The following is a 23731-nucleotide window of genomic DNA, read 5'->3' as shown; positions in this document are numbered from 1 at the left end:
AAAATCCATATGTTCACGACAAAGATGTTTATTCGGTATCACTGTACAGTTTTTGTTGGATTATTTTTATCGTCAAGAGTTACCTTAACAACGTGCGTACGCGACGGCACAACAATGATGAACCCTTTAAGGTGACAAGAGGATCTTTTCGAAAAGTGTACTATCTTGCATAGGATACTATAACGGAGTGTGTGAGTACCTACGTGCATAGGTATGCGGATGAAGCTGTCGCTTTTTTTTTCTTTTCTTTTAACTTTCAATAATGTCTTATTCGTTCTTGTTACACTGAAATCCATTATTTTATAACAATGTGAGTTATACGCTACATGAGACAGTAGGCCATGAAATGATTACAAACAAGCTGAAGACTTGGAAGGGGGCCGAGACGATCCGCGGACGATGACATGGAACTACACGTAGTTTTTTAATTGTAACTCTTGTTCATTGCCGCGCCGTCGCAACCCCACCGAACCACGGAAATCTGAGCTTCTCTAAATGATTTCATGGCATCCCGCGCACCAGAGGCAGCCGCCGCCTTTCCCCATCGAGCCAGACGACGCTGCCTTGGCAGTGACGCACTAAAACTATAGTTATCAGCAATTTCTTATGCAGATATTGTGGCTTAGAAGGCGAACAGGAGCAGGAAAGCCATCATAAGACAAAAGAGACCCATAGCCTCGGATAGGGCAAAACCCAAAATGGCGTACGAGAATAATTGTTGTTTCAAGGAAGGATTCCTGGCATAACCGATGATCAGCGAACCAAATACGGATCCAATACCAGCACCTGGAATAACAATATTCGTCGAGTGTTACGGAATATACTGGCTCTCGTGAACGGGGTAAAAAAAGAATTTTATTGTTGATACTGATGTTTGCGACACACACTGTACATATATAAATGTATTACATAACAATCTATGCACAAGTGTCCTACTTAACAAGACTTTAAAACGCTGTGAATCGAATAATTGAATATTAAATATTATCTACAGATCGTACACATATATGGCAGATGAAGAAAAATATAACTTCACTTCCATGAATGGGAATCTGCTCCAGGAAGAGAGTTGGATTCAAAAGGCAAATAGTATGAGGAACGCTATCATCAAGCAAAACAGGCCCATTGCTTCGGATAGCGCGAATCCAAGGATAGCATAGTTAAAAACTTGCTGTTTCAGGGAAGGATTACGTGCATAACCAATTATTAAGGATCCAAAAACCAGACCAATACCAACCCCTATAATATGGAATGGAAACACTTCTTTAAAAACAATGTAAACGAAAAATTAAAACAAACATATATTATTCAATTTATATTTTGTTAATTGTACAATTATTCACGTTTTTTTTTTATTAAAAAAAAAGTCAATACTTGTTTCTAAAGAAATATAAGTATCCTAGCATAAGCAAAACAAATTGATATATTAAAAAAAGTGAAAAAGGATATAGAAAAATTGCAATAAATGTTTAATTATTTGAAATGTATTCAGATTCTTATAAAAACACTTGGGAAAGTTAAATATGTTATTAATAGAAAGCGTGTGCATGCATTGAGAAGATATAATGAATTTAATTACTTTAAAATTAAATTAAACACTGAATTACATATATAAGTATTACATAATGAAGTGCGAAGAGATTTTTATTTAACCAATTTAAATCAACCATTAAATGTCTCATTGACAAATTGATTATTCTATAGATTCTATTATTTTACTATATTTTTTGTACTATATTGTTAAAAAATTGTGCTCAATAATTGTATACTTTTGCAGATACGTACCAGATCCTGCTACACCTACAGTGGCAGCGCCAGCACCAATGAATTTCGCAGCGGAATCGATGTCACGACTGACTGTCGAAGTTTGGAAGCTGCGCACAATTGGTGACTGCACCAAAATATTACACAAATTAGATATTATCAACATTAATTCAAAAGGTGTGTTTTATAATTTCAATAAAGTTTCAGGGATGTAACAAAACTTATGTTTTTCATGGCCTCCTTTTCTTGCGCCAATTAAAGATTGATTCCAAAATGATGCAAAGTATAAATCACATATTTAATAACAAACTTCTTTAATTGTTTTGTGTTAATAATTAAAATAACACTTCTCTACACTACTATTAGCAAAAATTTAAGATACATAAGATACAAGATGTACACATATATTTGCCAAAAATCATGACTTAGAAAATATTCAAATATTATCAGACGTTATAAAAATTGATAACCAATGTTATTCGACGTCTAATTAAAACATTCACACATCTTCATTTCCGTGTACTTATCGCGCAACTTTGACCCCAAAAAGACGCGACGAACGGCGACCTATATATTTTTTTTTCTCGATGAATACTAAAAATACGGACACGCCGAAAATATCTCAACTTTTGTTATCGAGACTCAAAAACCTTTACCTGCTGGCCGCTTATATAACCTTGATCTCGAAAAGTTATGCAATGTACGGGGAGAGGGAAGGGAAAATTAAGAGAATGAATAATCTTACTCACCAAACTGACGGGTGTCTGAACATGATTCTGCTGTAAGTACTGGCTATGGCTGATCACGGCACTGCTCAGTGGCCGTAGATAGGTCTTGGTGCCGGAGACCAGCTGCGGCAGATAGGAAAAAGCATGGACGTTCGATAAAAGATGGGAGAAAAACGCGCGGGGGAGTCATTATATAATATCACGCATCCGTATATGTGCACATGCACGCGAGCGCGGAAACTCGTCTCGAAATCGAGGCGCCTTCTTCCTTTTCTTTTCTACTTTTCTCCCCCTTTCTCTCTTTTCGTACTCACGGTGGATTTGGCGACAGGCGCGATGAATCGACTGCAGGCGTACATGATGACGTTCGCTGTGGTTACGAGGTGTCTCGCAGACTTGTAACGCAAAGGGTACCTGGAGAAAAATACGAAAATACGCACGGTTAGCGGACCTCGACACCACCTCTGCCACCTTCGCGACCTTGGCGAAGCTCGCCGAGACAGCCGTAACAGCGGAATCGAACCGTAGACGGATTATTACGTAACGCCCCGTCGCGGTCAATCTCTCGCGAGCGAGCTTTCTCTCCCGGCGCGAAGAGTCTTGGTCCTCCCCTCAAAGAACTCGCGAGCGAGCGGATACGTCGATCGACTCCCGAAGACGACGTCGACGTCGACGTCGAATGCCGGGTGACGAGCTCGCGAGTTAACGCACACGTAGAAAATGGCCGCCTCCCTCTCTCGCTCTTCGGATTCTCAATCAATCGAGAAATGAATAAAAAGCCGAGCGATCGGACGTGACAGATGGATAGCCGCGTTTCCGAGGAGATGGCGAACGCGCGGCCGCTCTTTCCCCGTTAACGCGACGCGAAAGGATCCCGGGAACGGGGTCTTTTTTACTCACTTGGCCGAGCAGCGGGCGGTCGCACTTACCAGAGAGCAGTGTCGCAGAGTGACGGCCCTTGGAATGTTGAGTCGAGTATGAGTGGAAGGCGAGCGCGTGCGAAACTGCCTGCGACAGGATCGACCTATCTCGACCGCGACTACCAACGGAACGGACCGACTTCCGTGCGATGACCTATTCGCCGCTTCCCGACCGACGTTTATCGACCAACCGAATTTAGCCGAGGAGACCTCCCGTCCGGTGGCGGATGATCAGTGCAAGCACCGGCAGGTTTCCGCGAGAAGGTTCGGCCTCCCTTATTTGCGTCTCTAAAATCGCGGATCGTCTCGTAAAGTCGTGGATTTTTACCCGCGATCGAAATCAGACGGGATTATGGATGGATTTGGGGATCGTTTTTAATCGCTCGTTTGACTCCATCTCGCTTATTGTCGCCTTCGTGCGATACGACACGAAGCTTCGACGCGCGACGTCATAGATGAAATTTGTCCGATTTCTTTCTCCATGAAATATATGTATATATAGATATTTATCATGTATGATATATGACGATAATATATATATATATATATATATATATATTAGTTCAAACTAATAAACATTACATACAAAAAATAAGAGACTAGAAATTAAAACAAACTTTATTCCGGATCTGTACAATTTGCTATAGCAGGTACATCATTCTGTACTACTAGGTTTATGCTGCAATAAATGTACATTACGCTGAATCTCAAATTCGTTGGCTTTCCTAGCGTTATACGATTGGAAGAAACGCTTGCCATGTTCAAAAGTCGCAATCATAATTGCACAGGCTGGAGCTACTTTTACTAAACGTGGCGTTAGTCCCGTAAATAAACCCTTTAATCCGTTCTGATGATAGATTCTCTGTATTATGGACCATGTATTGCTACTGCGACTAGGTTTTTCTAAAAATTCACAATACATATTTTATATTCACAATATTATTATATAGTAGTTTCTTTGCTTCTATTCTAGTTATTATTATAAAATTTCTGTCGACAGATGTACAAAATAACTAAACGCAAATTTTTATACATAACTAGATATACAATTCATTGGTCGAATTATTACAAAAAAATATGTCCATTATGCATAATATTATTTACCTGAATAAATTTCCTTTTCGCCCATTTCGATTTGCTTATGCGTCTTAACTACATCAAATGGAATAGTAAAAACTGCTGCTATCTGTAACAGTAATATTTTCAATTTAGGACAATAATATATGAAATGTTTTATAATAATGAAATATATCTTGACGAAAAATACATACGGATCCAGCCACAGCGCCAGCTGCTAGATTAAAAGTAAAAGTTTGCGGCGAAGTGTAAAAAATTCTCTTAATAGACTCATAATTCAACCAGTATATAGCACTAAAAGGAACGTCACGAAGAAGTGTTGAACTCAATCCCATCCATAAACCAGAGATACCACTATATCTCACAACTGTTTTCAATATCTGTGTTATATCTGGAACATACATAAAACATTGAAATCATTAAAACTTTATGCCACACTTTCTGTCTTTTCATAAGAATTTAATTTCGTATTATTAATTTTTATCCTACCTGCATAACTCAGTTTCTGTGATTGCATTTTTGTTCTTATCAACTCCAACGGACTCACCAATGTTGCGGCCCAAATCCGTGCTACACCACCAGCTAACACAGGAATCCAAAAGGGTTGTTCTACACTGGTGCCTCTTTTTTTAAAATCTTTGTTGTATGTGTCCTAAAAAATGATAACATTATTAATGATAATAAATATTTTGTCTAAAATATTTCATTCGAAGCCAGATATTTAAATAAAGAACAGAAACAAATATAATGTGAAAATGCATTTTTACCTTGAGATATAATCTCAATTGTTCATAGGAAACAAAGTATACAACAGTTGCAGGTATAGCTAAAACAAGAGTGGGACTCAAGCCACTCCATAATGATATTATACCTTCCGTTTTACTTATTTTCATCAAAGCATCCTGGAAGAGAAAATAAATGGATGTACAAGAGATAACCAAAAGATAAAACATTGTGTTAAATTGCTACAATTATCTCATACCACTGTTCCATTGAATTTTCCATTCCTTCTCATCCATTCGGGCATTTTACCATTGGTACAAGGACACAAATGATCCATCAAACCATTGCAATATAGAAAACATCTGTTTGAAAGCATCGCTTTCTGCTGGGTTTGAAGACGTATTTTTACCACATCCAAAGGAGTCACTGAAAATGTCATTAAAAATATATAAGCAATTTTTTAATTTTAATTTACATTTAATTTACTATTTAAAAGATGCATACAATTAACAAATTTTGATATAAATATATTTTTTAATAATTTTTTAATTCAATATAAGAAATATCTATATATATTACATTTAGAAATAATCTTATAAAATGATATAGAAACAATTTAATCTTGTGATTCTCATCAAGTTACAATATACAATTACTAAATAGACTACTTTATATAGAATGCGTCTATAAACAAAAGCAACAAACATTTTTATAAATATATGAATGTATCAGCAGAGAAACTTACCAAACACTGACGTGATAAACGCACCGGTGCAAGAAGCTATAATTTGCTGGTACGGTCTAATGCGAAACATTGGGTCATCCAAGTCAATGTTTGGCGACATGTTACTTATTGTTAATTTATTCATCGTGCTAAATATCTCTCATACATACACACTTAAAAATCCACACTGACATAATAGAAAATTTTCTCGGAGAGGAACGACTCTAAAAGCGAGTCGTCAGCAGCATCGACGCGATATACAAAAGGATAACACACGTGACATAAAATTGTTTTTTTTTTTTAATTTTTGCACGTCATAAAATAATTAAAACATGTAACGGTATCTCATTGTCGGTTAACCTTCTTCTTACACGTGTCTGACGTTTCTTGCATCAGCTATCGAATTTCATAGAACACGACTAAAGATAAATCGCTTTATCTCCGTATCACGATCTTTTGCGATCGACACGATGATATTATAAATTTTTTATCCATCTATAATTGCCGGCGTGGTACTAATATTATTTGGAATTTTAAGAATTTCAAGAGCTTCCTTCACATTCTATTCAGCGAATGCACTCGTACCTAACCTCTGTGTCAGAAAGATCCACCAATCAGATGTTTGATTTAGGGTCATTCCACAATAGGTTGCAAATGCCCTCGTTGCCAGTTGACAATTGCGGATTGACCAATCAGCTGACAAGTAGATTTGCTCTGATTGGTCAATCCGCAATTGTCAACTGGCAACGAGGGCATTTGCAATCTATTGTGGAATGACCCTTAGGGTGCGATTTCACTATCAATTTGTCGCTAGCGTCTAACTGATCACGTGATCTGATTTGTGACGCTAGCGTCAAGAAGAAAAAGCTTGATTTGTTCAGCTTTCAGAGAACGAAGAACGAGACGCTTGTCATAGTTGTAACTTGGACGCTAGGCTGTTTTCACGCCAGCGTCAACAGACGCTAACGTCAATTTGTTTTTATTGATGCTTGACGCTGAAATCCAGCGTCACAGCGTCAAGTGAAAATGCACCCTTAAACACACGCATATAAAATACGTAGCCACGTAATTGATCACAATGGGCTTCTGCAATCAGATTGCCGCGTTTTCGTAACTTCCGCTGGATCCAACTTTTTATTGGCTGTCGCATCACCGTGATGCAGTCTCGTGCACCGGAAGAGGCGGGGCAACTAGGTTGGAATGGTTGGAATGCATGCAGCGCATGAAGAGAAAGGGGAGGAATTTCTATGCTTCTATGCGCATCGTGCATGCAACGGAACACGGAACGCAGTCGTCCAGTCGTCGCAGTCATTATCGTAGTACGCTGGTAGTACGAACACGTGTGTGGAGAGATCCGTAGTTTCATTAATCAATCAACGTGGACAAGGAGGGTACGCAGTCGGTTCATCTCCTAGTGAGCACATACTCTTGCGCTATTTTTCATTTAAAAGAATTCTAAGAAATCAATTTACTGCCGTTTAGGTGGAGAAAACTATTCGCCTGGTGCCAATAAATTTTCAAAGGAAGAAGAAACACGTGGCTAACGATCGTACAATTTAATCATGTTGACGAAATCTTAGGCGAAAAGGTGAAAAGTTTTACTCGAACGTCATGGCAAAAAAGAGGAAACAATTTGACGAGTTTTTGGGAGGATCCGAGTCACTACCACATGAAGTATCTATTATGCAATTCGTCTCTTCACGGGCCCGTGAAATTTCTGCGATGACATCTTCGATTGGTATGTATTAATATTTACGTATTGTGCAATGTAATACATGCTTAAATAATTTTCCATCCTTTCGGGACCACGCTTCGTTCTTTCTTTGTGTTCAAAATCAAGCGTAACGACGTATAGACCGCTTTGCGCTCGTAATTACCGCGTTTGTGATGACTCGCATGAGGGCCGAGTTTCGATATTCACTGCCAGTACTGAAAATCTATAGTGTACGTGACGTAAACTATAGATTTACAGTACTGGCAGTGAATATCGAAACTCAGCCTATGTCGCGGCTGGCGCAAATCACGAGCGCAGGAACAAATCTATCGGCGCCCAATCGGAGGCAGCCAGATAGCGATAATCGTATATCGCATTCAAAATTCAAAAACAATGTATGCCCTTCTTGAAGGATTCAATAACAAACTTCGAACAAAGAAGTTAAAATAAAAACTGTCCCCGGAAATACGTCCTCGGTCTGGAGACGTCCGGATCCTTCTAGAAGGGCACTCCCTAATAAAACGCGTCCGGAAGCGAAGCACCGCACACTTCTCTGTCCTTTAAGTTTGTGGTGAAATCTTGAGGTTTGATTATAATTAAAATATATATACCTAATTAAAAAGAATATAAAACATTTGTACTTTTTATTAATACATGTTCTATAAATGTTAAATATTTATATGTACATATATTTTTCTTTGTTGCAGAAAATCCTAGACAAACAAAGTTAATATTTCAAAAGCTTCCTGTATATATGCGTAGACGCGTCATGTCTCACAATGTTAAAAGACTACCACGTAGATTGCGAGAGGCACATTTGGCACAAATGGCAAAATCAGCAAACGGTCAAAATTTATCATCAACGAGAAAACGACCATCCCGGAAATATCGTAGAAGACCACGCAATTTACTTTCCGAGTACAGTCGCAGGCAACGTAATAAAATCTGGTTAGAAACTCACATCTGGCATGCAAAACGTTTTCGCATGACCAACAAATGGGGATATACGCTTGCAAGTCGTGCAAATGACAAATGCTATAAAGCTAATTATGAAGCTGTAAGAGACTACTGTCTTTTACAAGATATCTCTTATTATACCTGTGTCGAAATCGAAGGAGAGGAAAATTTGTTGAAAACAACTTTGCTAGCACATTGTAATACATCGATATTAACTTTTGCAGCAAAGATATATGAAACAGGCAATAGGGAAGGTACTGTAATGTTCTTTAAAAAAAATGGTCATCCACATTTTCCTATTGGTAATGTAGATTTTTTCTGGAAGCCAAGTGAGTCAAGTATTAAAACTATTTGGATATGGGTACATCCTGCTTTTTACGACGAATTTCTTAGTGAGATTATATCGAGTTTTGAGTTTAAACGAACGAGTTTTAAGGAGTTTGAACGAGATACTACCGACGTTATACACGATTCAAATTATGTGTACACAAATGATGCAGGTTGTAAAATGGTTATATTAAGATATGCATTAAATAGATTTCGACTTTATGGAACAGGGGCTTTGGATGTACTAAAAGAAGCATTACAATTACCATCCTTAACTGAGCTAGATTTTGATCCAGAAATGGATTGCACTATTGCAGAAGAACAAGATAGCTCGTTAAATAATGAAAAATTAGATGCAAGTAAGATATCAAGAGACAACAATTCCTCTACGCAACCTATGGAGAGAATGGCAGTTGATGAAAGTGAAAAAAATATCACAATTGATCTAGAAATGGATTGCACTATTGCAGAACAAGATAGCTCGTTAAATAATGAAGAATTAGATCCAAATAAGATATCAACAGACAACAATTCCTCTACGCAACCTATAGAGAGAATGGCAGTTGATCAAAGTGAAGAAAATATCACAACTTCTAAAGATTTGATGCAAAAACTTAAGAAAAAATGTGCAAATTGGCATACTAACTACTACAAAGAAAGAGAAAATATGGAAGCTTTTAAGATACAGAAACAGTTTTTGCAATCAGCCAAGTTTGGTAAGATGCGACCAACATTAAACTTTATTATGGGATTAACCGTTTTAGATCCACGCTTTTATTTACCTGAAAAAAAAACGGAATGTGACGTAGACACTTCTCCATTGTCTCAATTCGAAAAAGATCGGACTAATTTAAATCGTTCTCCTATTTGGGATGTACAAATACGCCATATTGTAAGCAATTCTTGTGTGTCTACAAGCACAGTTAACAAGCTTAGAAGTGAGTGTCTTGTACCTGGGATATCAAATGATCAATATTTTAACAAGGACATAATAGCAAAAATACCGATACTTCTTATTTCGAAATCGACAACTAGAATGGGTATGTAATTATAATTTATGATTATTATAATATGTACAGTGTTTTAAACAATTTTGAATCCATTATTTCTCTATTGCAATTATAAAAACATAATCATAAAAATAACGTATTGTTCACAGCTTTTGGTTCCAGTATAGACATTATTATACCATCTAAATGGGCAATGCCATTTTGGCTTGCATTTATAAGGCGATGTGCAAGAGTGGGTGCACTTAGAGAATCCAGATTGGTAGCTTTCGAAAGTATGCACTTAAAAGTACCATATATTTACGACCCCAATAGTCCTGCTTACATGAGGAAGGCGTTGTTTACGAAGAAAGGATTAACTGATGAATATTTCCGTCATCCACCAAATCAAAGAATTAACTTCACCAAATTTGGCATTCGTAGCCCTTTCTTCTGCGATTGGAAAAATTTGACGAAGGGCTGGTCGAACGTCGAAGATTTTTACGTTTTAAGAAACTATAATCTTTTATTACTTTTGCAAAGGGAATTGAAAAATGTTGTTAAACGTAAGAATGCAAGGACCAAATTAACTAACAAAAATACGTTCAATTTGCAAGATTTTGATGAGTATAAAAACTGCTTGATACCCGTTGAATTGAAAATGAAAGGAAAAGGAGTGCCGAAAAAGTTCGCGATCATATGCATGCCGACGCAAGAAGATATGGAAAAATATGAAAGTGATAAAAAAAGTAATGTAAAAAATGATAAAAAATGGATCGGGCCTTTCGAAAAATGCCATCCTGATCCAAATGAAAACTCCCGCAAAATATTACGTAAAAATCACTTGCTGCTGTTGAGACGATTAAGACGACGGAGAGTTAACCGAAAGAAAACATTTTCACATATTGACAGAAAATTAATATTCAATGAATCTATTATTTTGGACGGGATTACAAATAAGTTCCTTTCACAACATCGCACAATTATATCAGCTCAAAGGGCAAAAATGTCAGCATTGTATCTCCCAGAATCTACGGAAGTTCGCCATTCCTGCGATAGAGAAGTTATGGGATACGTAACATTAGGTGCCTATTCAAACTTGCGCGCAAAAGGGTTCGCCATTGGGTATGTCACATTAGCCTCATTACTCGAAATTGTTAGCAAACAATCTAACATTGTTCTCGTCAGGAATACTACAACACGACGATATAGATATGCAATATTAGATATAATATTAGGTGTTTAAATATATGTGTGATACGTGTATATTATGTAAAATATGTATATATCATGTAATATACGACATACATATATTTTTTTTATTGTATTTTTTAATCAAATACTTAAAATATTCAAGAAGATTATTTTTTATAAGCTTAATTAAGCAAAATATATTTTTATCAATTAAAATAATCAAGAATTAATCAAAAATAGGCTGGATGATAGTAATCATAACCAGTCAATATGTCCAGTTTTATTTAGAGCTTTCATTTCAAGATACAGAGTGAATCACAAAGATATGTGTACCTCTATTTGTTTAAGAAAAAAGATTGAGATATTTTCTTTTTAGGAAAAATATTATAGAATCTTCATTGATAGGAATATATTTCTTAATTAAGCTTGTGATTGAGATATAAATAACAACTCGATATAAAACAAACATGTGGAAATTTGAGTAGAGGATTTTGACAGAATTTATATTAAACTTACATGATGCATTGTGAAATTAGAATCGATTTACCAGCCGTAGCCGTAGCCGTAGTCGTAGCCTGGTCCATAATTGTAATTATTATAATAGCCACGGGGATAATAACTACGATAATAGGGAGAACTGTGATAATGATTGTGATAATGATGGTCTCCGGGGTAATAGCCATGTCCACCGTATCCACCATAGCCACCATATCCACTGTATCCACCGTATCCGCCGTATCCACCGTATCCGCCGTATCCACCGTATCCGCCACCAATGCTGAAAGAGAGGATTACGCAATTTTAGCGACACATATTTAACACTTTCGCTCTAATGTCTTTAGCTAAAATCTTCGATACAGCGAAATTCGTGCGATTAGCATGAGAATTGAGCTTCAAATGAAACTTCGACGAAATTTTTCGATCGTAAAAGTATAAAACTTTGAAGTCGCTCGTCTGTTAAATCAAGTGATACGTATAAAACTTTTATACGTATCACTTGATTTAACAGACGAGCGACTTCAAGCGACTATTTTAGAATTGATATTGCGTAGAAGATTAACAAAGACTGATCTAATTGTATACTTTGCCCCAATTGTCTTACTATAATTTTATTATAACTTTAATAAATCTAATGCAAGATAATTTAGTTCTTGTTTTTTTTTTGACAGCTGTTCTTTTAAAGATACTCAAAGTATTTCTTTCAGAGATGAACAACTTACTACTTAGCCTTGTACAATCCAGCACCGAAAGCTCCGGCACCAACAACTCCGGCACCAACAACTCCGGCACCGAGGACACCGGCACCCAGAACTCCGGCGCCGAGGGCGGCTTTACCGAGAAGAGCACCACCTATAAGCGCCTTCCCCAGGATCGGCGCTCTCTTATTACGTTGTTGTGTCTCGGCCACTTCGCTCGTTGCCGTCGTGGTATGTGGTTTCACCGGCTCGATCGCTTCCGAGGATTCCGTATTAGTTGCGATCGTAGTGTCGGCATTAAGATGGAGCGAGGTTGAGCGATCGTCCAGGGCGCCAGATATGGAGGGGTCGGGCTTGATGGCTTTCTAAAATTTAAAAACAAAAGTCTTTTCTTTCTCAAGAATTTCGAGCTCTTGAATGGGCTGAATGGGCGCCAATGTTGCTAAAACCTACTGTGGACACTACATTGTATTGCAGCACATCACCGAGCGGACCGGGTTCCGCTTGTACGTAGATGACAGCCAGCACGGCAACCAGTATTACGATGTACCTCATCTAAAAGAAATATAGGAATAAACGTCAGAAAAAGAGGGTGAAGAAATAATAAAAGTGAAGATATCGAATAGGAACTTGATAGCGAATTAATTTGTGATTTGAATATTAAAAGATCGAAAGATAATTTGTAATAAAATTTATCGCGATCTGTTTAAATATTTTTCATCTGAAAGATTTAGCGATGTTTATCACTATATAATTAAAAACACAGAAATGCAAAATTCACGTTCTCCAAGCTTTTTCAATTGAATATTTTATTATATTCTTATATATTGTTAGCGGTATCTGATGTTAGCGGGATGTCCGTGGAATGTCACCTATACGTATATTATGTTATTATTCTCGTGTCGAGTCATTGTCGCGTTTTCGTGTATGCTTATCTGTCCGTTGCCTCGATCTTTATTGTAACTTTTGACGAAACGTGCCATGCCGTGATTGGCTTCATTTAAAAGAATAAGCGTTTTAACTGAGTGTTTATAAACGGCGACCGCTCGGTCGAACGCGTCTCTCTCTCTGAGAAGTTATAAGAGTAATGATAATAAAGTGTTTCTATATATACGATAAGAGTATTTAATATATATATATATCTCCTATCGACATCTTAATCCGCTAACAATATTTTATATTGTTTCCAGATAAAAATATATAACGAAATTTAACATTTCTAATTCAAGTTGAATAAAAAAAGAAATTAAAATGTAAAATAAAAAGAAAAGATCTAGACAATTTTGACGAAGGCTGCACATGCGAGAGAGATCTTGTCATCGCTAATCTTGGAAAGTTAAAAAGTTACAAGCTTCTCATTACACAGTACGATCATGTACCACGTTACGTACCTTGTCGAGATCACGTTTTCGGGTGGAGACAAACTACTCTTCCCAAAGTAGCGTCTTCCAAAGACTTTTATACGATGAGATCAGACCGCTGCCCCTACCACCGAAAACTTACACCAAATTCCACGAAAGACAAGTTACATCTTCGTATCTGTGTGAATGTTCACCTGGCCAAATCTCTTTTATTTGTCAAAAGCAGAAACCATCGCCATCCGTGTGTATCTATGTTCGTCCTCTCTAATGTTCCCTTGATCTTGCTGAACTGGGCGAGGACTCATTACCTTACGCGCTGACATTGAACCCATCCAGTGACTCGATAGGAATTCCGAGCTTAAAATCCGATTGCTGAATGGATCGATTTCCTCGAAATCTTCGAGCATTGTTGACTTTCAAGATCCGTCGACATTACATTTCCTGGATATTTATTATCTCTGCGCCTTACACTAAAAGTAGTCAAGTGTGTAAGTGAAATAGCGAGTACATGAGTTTAATTTTAAACGATGCGAAACTTTAATTTTGGCATGTCTTTTAAATATTTTTTTTTTCGAGTATTTTTCTATGAAAATTATTATACTGAAGTATTTTTTAAATAATTCTGTCGCGCTAATTTTTTATTCCGTTTGACTGCATAATGTAATAACGATTTGTTAAATAATAAACAGGGGAACAATTTGCGAAAAGAGAAATTATGATTTTATGTTCTTTTGCGTGGATGAGTTACGTTCATCGTGACCTTGACATGACAGGCGCATTTCCATATTTTTACGTAATGCATAGTAAATTCTATACGAGAATTAGCATAAAGATCTCTAGGAAATTCCGGATGTTTCATTTGGATCATTGACTCTTTTTCATCGTCTACGACTGCAACGTAAAATATGGATTAAATATTGCAAAAAAACATGTGCTAATAAATAATTACACGCTAATAATAAATAATAAATGATAATAAATAATACACGTGACATTAACTAGAAAAATTCAGACACACCTAAACGACTTAGGCGAAGTATAACAGGATACGTTGAAATTGCGAAATAATAAAATAATATTCCTTGTTAGGGAGGTGTGTCGCATGTTTTTTTTTTTCTATGCAAATTGCTCTATGTATAACGTGACCTCGTCATTAATGAGCCGACTATCGTAACAGTGAGATGCTAATTTAATTATACCATCGTGATCTCTGGTAAATGACTTTCCCGTTCCCTCTGTGTCGCTCGCTATTTTCGTAGTAGCATACCTTGGAAGATATTTAATTGATCATCAATTAAACGCGAGGATAAATCTATTTCTATTTCTATTAAAAGTGATGTGTCTGTTGCAATAATTATTGCTACAGATCGACAGAAAATATATATGCAAATTAAATTATAAGAGCGGATATACGAATTAAAAAAAAAACGACTTTTAAAGTTACATCTTGAAAAAATATTTCTTGCTGAAATATTTATTCTTTCTTATCGTAAATAATTTTTAAATTAAAATAAGTAAAAATTTCAAGTTAGAACTTTAATACCGAGTAATACTTTTCTCTTATTATTACCAACATGTAATTTAAATTACATATGCTCTCTTTGAAGAAATGAGAGAAAAAGAAAAGTAAAATAAGAGAAAATCACGAAAAACACGTGCATTTTACGTAGAAAAATTTAGCCTAAAAATTTTACGAAATTACACGCATAACTTTATTTAATTACAGCGTGATTAAAAAAATAAAATGCGTCGAGCGGTGAGTAAGACACTGTAATTTTTAATTATTATACTTCAAAAGTCTTTTTCATGCAGAAAAATAGTAAACGCCGCAAAATAAGATATTATAATTTGTAAAATATGTTAATTGACATATAAAATTGAAAATAAAAATAAATTTAAAGCAAAGGATAAAATATAAAAGTGTAAATTGTCTAATCAAAATCACAAATTATATAAGTCGAAGTTTTACTTCAGAGGAAAAATTCAAAAGTGACTGTATATAATAGAAAAAGGTACCTGCTTTAAATGAAAGAAAAGGAGATAAACGTGGGATTACGTGGGAGAAAGTACCATTGACCAAGGAGCAGAGGCAACGTGAAGCTGAGGAACACGCTCAAGAGTTAAGGAAAGAACATCTGATGCACGAAATCCAACTCGGTGCTTTAAACACAAAGCGTTATCGCACATTATGGCGGGAGATGATGATGAGGACCAAAATGCCGCAGATCGTGGAGGATGTGGAGATTGCGTGGCGTAACTTCGATCGAGCTCTCGACATCAAGGACTACAGGTCTACTCTATAAGTGTTAAATTTAGTTAGATCGACAAGCTAATTGAGCAAGAGAAATCCATTAAAAAATAAGAATGGTGATTAAAAGAATATATTTTATCACTTAATATTATATATATATTAAAAAATGCGAATAAATTATATTAATTAAAAAAGTAGATTTTTTTAAATACTGTGAAAATGTATGTACAATCAGATTCGATATTTATATAAAAGAAAGAAAATATATTAAAAGATCTCCTTTATATAAATATCGAGTCTAGTTGTATATACATTTCACAATATTTAAAAAAATATATATAATTTATTCGCATTTTTAGAAGGAAAGAATAATCAAAGAACGTACAGATTAATAATTGATTTGGTAAACAATTTCCAGTATTTAAAAAATGTGATTTATTGACGGAAACTTGGAGTCGATTTACACATCCTTTAAGAGTATTTTTATGCGTCTTTCAGGATAAGTTTTTTGATGGACGAATTGGCTGAAAGCGAAGAACAATATCAAAAAAATATAAGATCACACACTGAAACCATAGATCGATTATTGGGATTATACAAGGAGAGAATGCAAAGCGAAGAAAAGAACTATCAAAGGATCTTAAACGAGACACTTGATCAGACAGAAGTCGGCAAAATTTATCATCAGCAAAACGAGGACCAGATCTTGTTGCAATCAATCACTCATAGTGTTCAACAACAATTGGAAGAATCATTAAACAATGCTAAAAGCATTGCATTAAGTATACCGTTATTAATCTTATTGCATTATTATATCAGAATTCCTCTTGCTTCAATTAATTTAACATATATCATAAATAATTTGAAAAAAATTGATATTTAATTTGTTCATTATAATTCATATATTGGTGATTCAGTTAACGAAGGCGAATTTTGACAAAAAGCATGAAATAAAGATATTTCCAAGCTGAAATGAAATATGTGATACATAAGTAATGCAAGATTTTAATCCAATTAGTTACACATTTAATATTTTTAATTAATATAAAAATAATTATATCTTCTTCGAAAAAAAGGTAAGGTCGATGCATTCGTGGAAGACAGTAAGGATATTCGTAGAATTTCTGCGGCTCAACTTGAAAATCAATTGCAAAACTTTTGGGAAGATTTGCGACGAGTCCTGTCTGATTATCAAAACAGTAAGCACGAGAAAACAGTTTTTATAAAATTTAATTATCAGAATAAATAAATTTAAGAAACATTTATACATAATATAATTTTAATTAAATAAATAAATATATAATCTTCGAAATAAAACTCTGCGGATCTGTAATCATACCTGTAAAATGCAAATTAATTTTATGTTAAGGTCGTAACTGTCTCCAGCGCAAGCTAATATTAATAAATATGACATCATTTCAGGAACGAAGGATCGTCTAAAATACGAAGCACTCAAAGAGAAGGACGAGAAGGATCAGCAAGTGATCGCGCAACAATTGTTACGAACAACGAATCTTTTCGAAGAGATACGAAAGTTTCGAAGCAAAATAATGACGTACGATGCTACAACAAAGAAAGAAATTTCTGAAATTCTAAATGAACACGATTTCTTCCAGAAAGCTTACTGGACTGTGAAAAACCGTTTTCTCTCAGGTATATATGCATAATCATTTATTTCTTTATATAGTGATTATATATGAGCCATTGTGTCGTCAGAAATTTATCAAATTTTATATTTTAAGCATTCTTTAAAATTCCATTTATTTTATGTATTTTTTAGTATAAAATTCGGCGATAAATTTTTATTTTTAATTTTGTAAAACTTTTATCTCGTAATATCTTAATACACCAAAATGCGTCAGCTATTGTGTTATCATTAGATAAAACTATTTTTTACTCGTAGATGTGTGTTCCCTCTTTATTAAACAGAAATATTATTATAATTATTAATAAAAATATCGCAGTGAAAAATTTGAAATAATTTCAGAACAGACAAAAGACAAAGATCAATTGAAGATATTGTCGATTGAATATAAAAAGACAATAAAACATTTAGACGATCTTGTGACAAAAGGTAAACGATTGCTCGCGCTGATGCAAATCTGTAGCAAGTACGAAACGCAACGTGAAAAAGTAATTCCTTTTCCTGATCATATGGAGTTGGAGAACTCGTTACCCCCTTCGTCTTGTCAAATCTCGACTATATCAGATTGGGACATATCTCGCCAGGTTAATTTCATCATTCAAAAGTACGCGATACAAGTATGAAATTTTGTAAAGAATATTCGAAATATAGATCGAAGATTTTCAAGATTTGACAAATTTCTGGCGACGACTCGGCTCCGCGCAAATAATCACTATGCAGTTGCGATCGGAGAACGATAAATTGAAAAACGAGACAAATCGTTTACGCGAATATGTCAGTTCTTATATGAAGCAAGAGGTAAGAGAGAGAGAATAAAAAAAGTACAAAATAATTTAATAACTCTCAATTGTGATAAACAAATTATATCTGCCACGTTCTTTTATCGTAGATGCACGTTCAATGTACCTGTAACTCACAATCTGTATCTACAATCTCACTGCTTGACGATATTGATCTGTAATTATTAGAACTGATGTAAAAGTGTATCATAATTAAACATAATAAGACTATTAAATGTTGAAGAAAATTACATGTAATAAAGTAAACAATTATACATATTTTATGATTTATGTACATCTATGACAGGTGAAAGAACAGCTCAACGATGGTTTTGCCACTTCAACTTTGAGTTTAATCGGCCGTTTGGAGCTTGGCAGTCTCATATTTATTATGCACTTTAAACTGTAACTGCAAACACTCGAGAATACAAATTCAAATATAAATTAACGTGACGATTTATGCCTGTGTGCTATTTGAGATAGCATCTTATTGCCAGCTAGGAACGTAACGACGCCAAAACCGAGTAAATATCGCAATGTGACAAACATATTGAGTTTCAGCCAGAAAATGCCGAACAGTACAAAAATGCCTGAAAAGAAAATAATCACGATTATATTCATATCTGTGTATCATTCCTGCAACTTGTTAATGTGGTACTAGGTAATGTAGTGTGTGTTTTTGTAGTGAATTTCGGGCTACAAATATGACGAGAAATACAATCACATTTGCGAAAACATCACGATTTGCTATGCGCCCGATGAAAACAGATAGACTATATGTCATTATCTGTCAAGCACTATCGGGCACATTATTTATTACTACATTACATTGTTCTTAATTATTGATTTTGGCAAAAATAAATATAATTTATATTTATCGTGCTTATTTAATTAGCTTTATTATATATTATATAATTTATTATATAATATATAAATGATTGATGTCAGATGATTGACACTTACCTCCTAATCCAAGATGGAATGTAATCGCACTGAGAGACAAAGGGAAGTTGGAGATATTGATACCGAGCCGAGCCCATAAAATTAATAATAGTAGAACTGGTGCCAAACACAAGCCTGTAAACAAGTTTGATACGAACGCCGGTGGTCTGCGTTCAGGCTCGCGAAACATGTGCTGAAATTAGAAATAATAAATTTTTAGAGAAATGCTTCAACGATAATCTTTCAATCAAAAATCACTGTCCGTCAAAGTACAGAAAGTATCGTATAAATTTATGCGAATATATTACAACTAACTTTGACGTAATAATACTCTACCAATGTTTTGGAAGTGATAAAATTATCAAAGAACTTCTATCACTAACGAGCATTGGCATATATTGTGCACATACAAAAGTCCATAAGAAAATTACCTTTATTTCTGGTTTAGTAGTATATACATCTGGCTTTTGCTTGTAAGAGGCACTTTTATCGGTACTCTCCACCGAGGTCAACTCAGGGAACTTCAAAGTTACTGTACCGATGTTGAATTGGAATGGATTACTGATCACGGCATCGCCGACAATTAATTCCATGTTATATTCTCCACTCTGATGACCGAAATTTGCAGCTGCTGTTCCAACCGGCTAAAATTGTTTGTAAAATTATATAAACGCCAAAAGAGAAAGATACAACGTATAGAAAAGTAAAATCTTTGTTTAAAGATATACAAGCGTTCGAAAATTACCATGTCGAATTTATAAACGTGAGCAGCATCAGGCTCGGCGACGAAAAAGATTTCATGACCTCGCTTATCACTGGATGCGGATGTGAGGCGTACGAAGGCTTGATGCACGCGCATCGGTTTTTTATTCGCGGAGTCGCGCAACAAAAAACGCATGACTAATTTCTGCTGAGAATCAGCTTCTATTTTATGTTCGAGTTTGCCCGAGGGAGACTCTGTATTTATTCTGAAATTAATGAAATCGTAATTAGAAATGTAAGATAATAAATATAGAATAATGTTGATTAAACGTATAAAATTTAATATGTAATGTATAAATACTTTGTAAGTTTCGGCTGAGTGGTTTGATCAGCATCGCCGGTACCGATTTCCAAATAATCCAATATCGCTTCGGATAAAACCTTCACTGTAATCGTGTTCGTGACCGAAGCCGCGGTTATCGAAATCTTGTAAAAACCGCGATCAGGTTTCACATTCATAAGATTCACCGTGAAAAGAGTTCTGTAGATAAACACAAAACATTACATTTAAATATAGAATGAACAAAAATTAGAGAAAAATGTTTGTTGAATTTCTTAACCTTAATTTAAAAAAAAAAAAAAAGGTTAAAGGGTTTATTCAACAATTATTGCTATGCCCCAAGGTATAGCTGATGTCAGCATGAAAAGGCTGATCCAGTAAAGTATTGGGGACCAGATATATTTATAATCAAAGATGCTTACTTGTCTTTTGTAGACAGTTGCAAATTCTCATTGCTAAGAATAACGACGTCGTCTCCCACTCTCGTGGCGGAATTTGCAACGACTTTAGGCACAGTTGGCAATGCCTGACCAAGAATATCGCAAACTTTAACCGTGACCAATGGTTGCTGATTGGAGATAATAATTCCTCCATCAGCCAAAGTTATGCAAACAGGCTTCTCGGGACTGTCAATTGCTAAAGTGTTTAAAGCGGACAATAAGTTTGTGACACCTTTTACACTTTGCACAGAACGTCGCGAGAGAAGATAATTGCCAAATTCGACTGTTTGTTGAAAGTTTAGTGGCGGCTTCTCTTTCAATGAGGTCGATAATTTAAAAATACCGTTGACAAGAAAACCTATAAGAATCGATTTTATAATTAAAATAAAATGTCAATTAATTTTAAATTTTTTTATAGAAAAAGAAAATAGATATCGTACTCGTGATAGAAAGACCACCCTCAAACTGCAAGTACTGGCCATCCACTTCGTCAGCCTGTACCACAGCATCATCAATACGGTCAAAAGCAAATGCAGCTGGCGCACCTAGGTCCGCAGCGATGTGGAATGTGTATCCCAAGCTAATATAAAATTTACTCTTAAATTATTGCTCATAATATTCAGAATAAAAGTAACAGAAATCTATAATTTTCAAGATATTTTTGTTCAGTACTAATTGCTGTCTTCAATCACATTCAGTAGAACGAAAGTTTTATTAACATCACTACAATTATAGTATAATTTTTTTATTATTAGTGTTAATATATTAAAAAAAAAAAAAAAAAAAAAATAACTTACTTCCATAGGCTGTCATCCTTCCGTAAAGCTGCTTGTATTAATTTCACTAACTTGTCAACTCTAGCGGCAGGTACCTTTTGTGACAAAGCTGTTAAGCCGCTCACTGCATAATACAGATCAGAGAGTGTGGAAGTATCCTTTTGTATAACATTTGTCAATACCTGTACAAATAAGTCTGCCATATAATATCCCGTAATGCAAATATTATTTATAATTTTCAAGATATTTTAATTCAGTAATAATTATTTTCTTCATTCTTCATACAGTAGAACGAAAGTATGATATAAACATCATTATGTTATATAAATATTATTGATTTTTTATCATTAATATTGATTACCTTTGTCACATCACTTGCAGAAAATTCTTGACAACCTCCAATAGCTTTCCATGTAGAAGCAAGGTAAAATGCTGTTTCAGGTGTAATGCTTTCTCCATTGGATTTTATTAAATACTTGCAGATGGCCTACACAAAAAGCAAACACTATCAATATAATAATTCAAGATATTATACATTACAGTAAGAAGAAAATATTATTATCAGAAAGACTAATCAAACATTCATGGAATTTCAAGATCAAAAGCTTATTTTCATCACATAATAATTTGTATATATCGAATATTCTTTAAACATATTAAGTGTTACAGTGTGAAATGTATGAAGAAGGAAAATTACATCTGTTTTTTGTATAGCTTCTCCAAGAAGCTTATGTCCACTGGCAGCATAATATACCGTTGGTACATCTTGTAACTGAAATCCCCGTTCAAGTATGCTCTTCAATCGCACTCTATCAGCTGCCGACAAATACGAATTTGTCGACTGTGAGACTTCTGACAATGCAGAATGAGCACATAGTACCACCAATACTAGCGGTATCACAGCAGCTGAAAAAAAAATAATACAATGTATTATTTTTTCTTAAAAACTAAATTTATGATTAGCGTAAAACATACATCAATTTTTACAAATTAAAAACACATGTATCATAAAATTATAACATGTATCATAAAATTATAACAAAAAATTATATTTGCCATCTCTCTTTATGTTACATTAAATTGGGTTTAATGCACACATTTTCGCAGAATCTTAACATCTAAATAATACTTTTTACACGTGGTATACATTACATTTTCTAAATAATGTTCTGGAGCATCTAGAACCTCGCATTCGCGCGGTTACATCCGGCGAAGTCGCGATTAATCAAAAAAGTCGCTAAATAAGAATGATCTCTCGACATAATCGTTCAACGATTAGGTAGTTTTAAAATTATACGTCATTGAAAACCTCGAAGGGAAACGGATAAATGTATCGCGAAAATGAGAAGGCTGCTTCGCCGGACACGCGGTTCTCCACGCGGCTCTCCGCGCGTCATTCCGAGAGCCAAAGATTCCTATTTACTCTCCACAGCGCACTTTCGTCGCTGTCGAAGCTAAACGAGGTCGCAAATGTTAACGCGATGTATACTTACGTAGAATCATGTCGAACCGCGTATCGCCTCGTCAAAGTCCGGCCGCCACGTCGGACTCCCGAACAAGATGGCTCTATCTCCATTGCGCGTGTCAGGAAAAGTGGACGAAGAGCCAGGCGTACCGGAAGTACTTGGCTCCACGAAGGCGGACATGGGCTTGCGCGCGCAAGCGATCAATCGATGATTCGATCAATCGAACGATCGATCGAAGAAATTTCGCGATTGCATTCAAATTATTTTGCGCACGAACTTTTTTTGAGCAACGTTATCTCCAATTAATAATCTTGAATTTCAAACAATGCAATGCATTTATATTTCAGAGAGAAAGAAAAATAAATGTAAACTGTTACTATTTTCATTGGATTTTTCTCTACGTGGTTAATTATTTGAGCTCTGATCTTGGATGCTTTTCAATGTTTGCTCGAGACTTTTACGTATTATCTATAAAAAAGAAAAATTATGTTAATAAATTATAAAAATATATATGCGATACATTGCAAAATACAAATTTGAGAACGACAAATATTGCGATAAAATAATTATGGATATAATATATTTCGGGATAGATATACTTCGATTAATAACAATTGATATATTAGCCTTTCTCCGAACAATTTTCTATTTAGAGAAATTTTGAATTTTTTTGTCATTAAATTACTTCGAAATTCGATCGGAAAAAAAACTATGAAAAA

General features: G+C 35.1%; 6 protein-coding genes across 12 annotated transcripts; 2 read left to right on the top strand and 4 right to left on the bottom strand.

Moving 5' to 3' along the window:
* Nucleotides 1-12: 12 nt before the first annotated feature.
* On the bottom strand, nucleotides 13-3612 carry Atpsync (ATP synthase, subunit C). Of its 2 annotated transcripts, none has more exons than XM_083047997.1 (5): nucleotides 3393-3612; nucleotides 2807-2906; nucleotides 2514-2615; nucleotides 1786-1891; nucleotides 13-786 (listed from the first exon to the last, which is right to left on the bottom strand). In XM_083047997.1, exons 2-5 carry the CDS (start codon nucleotides 2849-2851, stop codon nucleotides 623-625), a joined length of 417 nt encoding a protein of 138 aa, XP_082904123.1. In that variant the 5' UTR covers nucleotides 2852-2906; nucleotides 3393-3612; the 3' UTR covers nucleotides 13-622. The 2 variants fall into 2 exon arrangements, with proteins under 2 accessions (XP_082904123.1, XP_082904122.1); XM_083047996.1 differs by having other exon boundaries at nucleotides 3422-3611.
* Nucleotides 3613-4012: 400 nt separating this feature from the next.
* LOC145941704 (mitochondrial glutathione transporter SLC25A40) lies at nucleotides 4013-6549 on the bottom strand. The gene is made up of 7 exons (XM_083047964.1): nucleotides 5958-6549; nucleotides 5472-5638; nucleotides 5257-5391; nucleotides 4979-5141; nucleotides 4684-4880; nucleotides 4517-4598; nucleotides 4013-4315 (listed from the first exon to the last, which is right to left on the bottom strand). The coding sequence occupies exons 1-7, from the start codon at nucleotides 6079-6081 to the stop codon at nucleotides 4068-4070; spliced, it is 1116 nt and encodes a 371-aa protein (XP_082904090.1). The 5' UTR covers nucleotides 6082-6549; the 3' UTR covers nucleotides 4013-4067.
* A 574-nt stretch (nucleotides 6550-7123) lies between these two features.
* On the top strand, nucleotides 7124-11290 carry Pop1 (POP1 ribonuclease P/MRP subunit). Of its 4 annotated transcripts, none has more exons than XM_083047892.1 (4): nucleotides 7124-7334; nucleotides 7419-7674; nucleotides 8358-9974; nucleotides 10094-11290. In XM_083047892.1, exons 2-4 carry the CDS (start codon nucleotides 7548-7550, stop codon nucleotides 11164-11166), a joined length of 2817 nt encoding a protein of 938 aa, XP_082904018.1. In that variant the 5' UTR covers nucleotides 7124-7334; nucleotides 7419-7547; the 3' UTR covers nucleotides 11167-11290. The 4 variants fall into 4 exon arrangements, with proteins under 4 accessions (XP_082904018.1, XP_082904017.1, XP_082904019.1 ...); XM_083047891.1 differs by having other exon boundaries at nucleotides 7124-7350; XM_083047893.1 differs by having other exon boundaries at nucleotides 7124-7350; nucleotides 7397-7674.
* Nucleotides 11291-11378: 88 nt separating this feature from the next.
* LOC145941718 (uncharacterized) lies at nucleotides 11379-14223 on the bottom strand. Of its 3 annotated transcripts, XM_083047987.1 has the most exons (5): nucleotides 13866-14223; nucleotides 13702-13795; nucleotides 12764-12865; nucleotides 12335-12675; nucleotides 11381-11892 (listed from the first exon to the last, which is right to left on the bottom strand). In XM_083047987.1, the coding sequence occupies exons 3-5, from the start codon at nucleotides 12863-12865 to the stop codon at nucleotides 11658-11660; spliced, it is 678 nt and encodes a 225-aa protein (XP_082904113.1). In that variant the 5' UTR covers nucleotides 13702-13795; nucleotides 13866-14223; the 3' UTR covers nucleotides 11381-11657. The 3 variants fall into 3 exon arrangements, with proteins under 3 accessions (XP_082904114.1, XP_082904113.1, XP_082904112.1); XM_083047988.1 differs by lacking the exons at nucleotides 13702-13795; nucleotides 13866-14223 and adding an exon at nucleotides 13183-13372 and having other exon boundaries at nucleotides 11379-11892; XM_083047986.1 differs by having other exon boundaries at nucleotides 13702-14223.
* Nucleotides 14224-15415: 1192 nt separating this feature from the next.
* Nucleotides 15416-18359, top strand: LOC145941512 (dynein regulatory complex subunit 2). The gene is made up of 6 exons (XM_083047621.1): nucleotides 15416-15427; nucleotides 15678-15961; nucleotides 16421-16704; nucleotides 16999-17121; nucleotides 17345-17575; nucleotides 17910-18359. The coding sequence occupies exons 1-6, from the start codon at nucleotides 15416-15418 to the stop codon at nucleotides 18188-18190; spliced, it is 1215 nt and encodes a 404-aa protein (XP_082903747.1). The 3' UTR covers nucleotides 18191-18359.
* Nucleotides 18360-18384: 25 nt separating this feature from the next.
* Nucleotides 18385-23174, bottom strand: Ostdelta (oligosaccharide transferase delta subunit). Its single transcript, XM_083047920.1, has 11 exons — nucleotides 23040-23174; nucleotides 22244-22452; nucleotides 21908-22033; nucleotides 21568-21728; nucleotides 21211-21350; nucleotides 20753-21128; nucleotides 20352-20531; nucleotides 20034-20256; nucleotides 19720-19932; nucleotides 19310-19481; nucleotides 18385-18936 (listed from the first exon to the last, which is right to left on the bottom strand). Exons 1-11 carry the CDS (start codon nucleotides 23047-23049, stop codon nucleotides 18791-18793), a joined length of 1956 nt encoding a protein of 651 aa, XP_082904046.1. The 5' UTR covers nucleotides 23050-23174; the 3' UTR covers nucleotides 18385-18790.
* Nucleotides 23175-23731: the final 557 nt, after the last annotated feature.

The sequence above is a fragment of the Prenolepis imparis genome, unplaced genomic scaffold (assembly GCF_030444845.1).
Source record: "Prenolepis imparis isolate NDT839.2.m4 unplaced genomic scaffold, iyPreImpa1.0 SCAF_10, whole genome shotgun sequence".
NCBI classification, from domain to species: Eukaryota; Metazoa; Arthropoda; class Insecta; order Hymenoptera; family Formicidae; genus Prenolepis; species Prenolepis imparis.
Note: the sequence above shows the minus strand (reverse complement) of the source record. Positions and strands in the feature narration are given on the sequence as shown.

What these genes read in the sequence shown, in the direction of transcription:
- Pop1 (XM_083047892.1), top strand. Translation starts at nt 7,548, where the DNA reads ATGGCAAAAAAGAGGAAACAATTTGACGAGTTTTTGGGAGGATCCGAG. An exon ending in TGCGATGACATCTTCGATTG is followed by an intron (nt 7,675 to 8,357) that starts GTATGTATTAAT and finishes TCTTTGTTGCAG; the next exon opens with AAAATCCTAGACAAACAAAG. An exon ending in GAAATCGACAACTAGAATGG is followed by an intron (nt 9,975 to 10,093) that starts GTATGTAATTAT and finishes TATTGTTCACAG; the next exon opens with CTTTTGGTTCCAGTATAGAC.
- LOC145941718 (XM_083047986.1), bottom strand. Translation starts at nt 12,865, where the DNA reads ATGAGGTACATCGTAATACTGGTTGCCGTGCTGGCTGTCATCTACGTA. An exon ending in AATACAATGTAGTGTCCACA is followed by an intron (nt 12,676 to 12,763) that starts GTAGGTTTTAGC and finishes TTTAAATTTTAG; the next exon opens with AAAGCCATCAAGCCCGACCC. An exon ending in GGATTGTACAAGGCTAAGTA is followed by an intron (nt 11,893 to 12,334) that starts GTAAGTTGTTCA and finishes CCTCTCTTTCAG; the next exon opens with CATTGGTGGCGGATACGGTG.
- LOC145941512 (XM_083047621.1), top strand. An exon ending in TGCTAAAAGCATTGCATTAA is followed by an intron (nt 16,705 to 16,998) that starts GTATACCGTTAT and finishes TTCGAAAAAAAG; the next exon opens with GTAAGGTCGATGCATTCGTG. An exon ending in CCTGTCTGATTATCAAAACA is followed by an intron (nt 17,122 to 17,344) that starts GTAAGCACGAGA and finishes ACATCATTTCAG; the next exon opens with GAACGAAGGATCGTCTAAAA.
- LOC145941704 (XM_083047964.1), bottom strand. Translation starts at nt 6,081, where the DNA reads ATGAATAAATTAACAATAAGTAACATGTCGCCAAACATTGACTTGGAT. An exon ending in GTTTATCACGTCAGTGTTTG is followed by an intron (nt 5,639 to 5,957) that starts GTAAGTTTCTCT and finishes TGACATTTTCAG; the next exon opens with TGACTCCTTTGGATGTGGTA. An exon ending in GAAAATTCAATGGAACAGTG is followed by an intron (nt 5,392 to 5,471) that starts GTATGAGATAAT and finishes TTTCTCTTCCAG; the next exon opens with GATGCTTTGATGAAAATAAG.
- Ostdelta (XM_083047920.1), bottom strand. An exon ending in GGGTGGTCTTTCTATCACGA is followed by an intron (nt 21,129 to 21,210) that starts GTACGATATCTA and finishes CGATTCTTATAG; the next exon opens with GTTTTCTTGTCAACGGTATT. An exon ending in CAACTGTCTACAAAAGACAA is followed by an intron (nt 20,532 to 20,752) that starts GTAAGCATCTTT and finishes GTTTATCTACAG; the next exon opens with AACTCTTTTCACGGTGAATC.
- Atpsync (XM_083047997.1), bottom strand. Translation starts at nt 2,851, where the DNA reads ATGTACGCCTGCAGTCGATTCATCGCGCCTGTCGCCAAATCCACC. An exon ending in TTCAGACACCCGTCAGTTTG is followed by an intron (nt 1,892 to 2,513) that starts GTGAGTAAGATT and finishes ATTTTGGTGCAG; the next exon opens with TCACCAATTGTGCGCAGCTT. An exon ending in TGTAGGTGTAGCAGGATCTG is followed by an intron (nt 787 to 1,785) that starts GTACGTATCTGC and finishes TTGTTATTCCAG; the next exon opens with GTGCTGGTATTGGATCCGTA.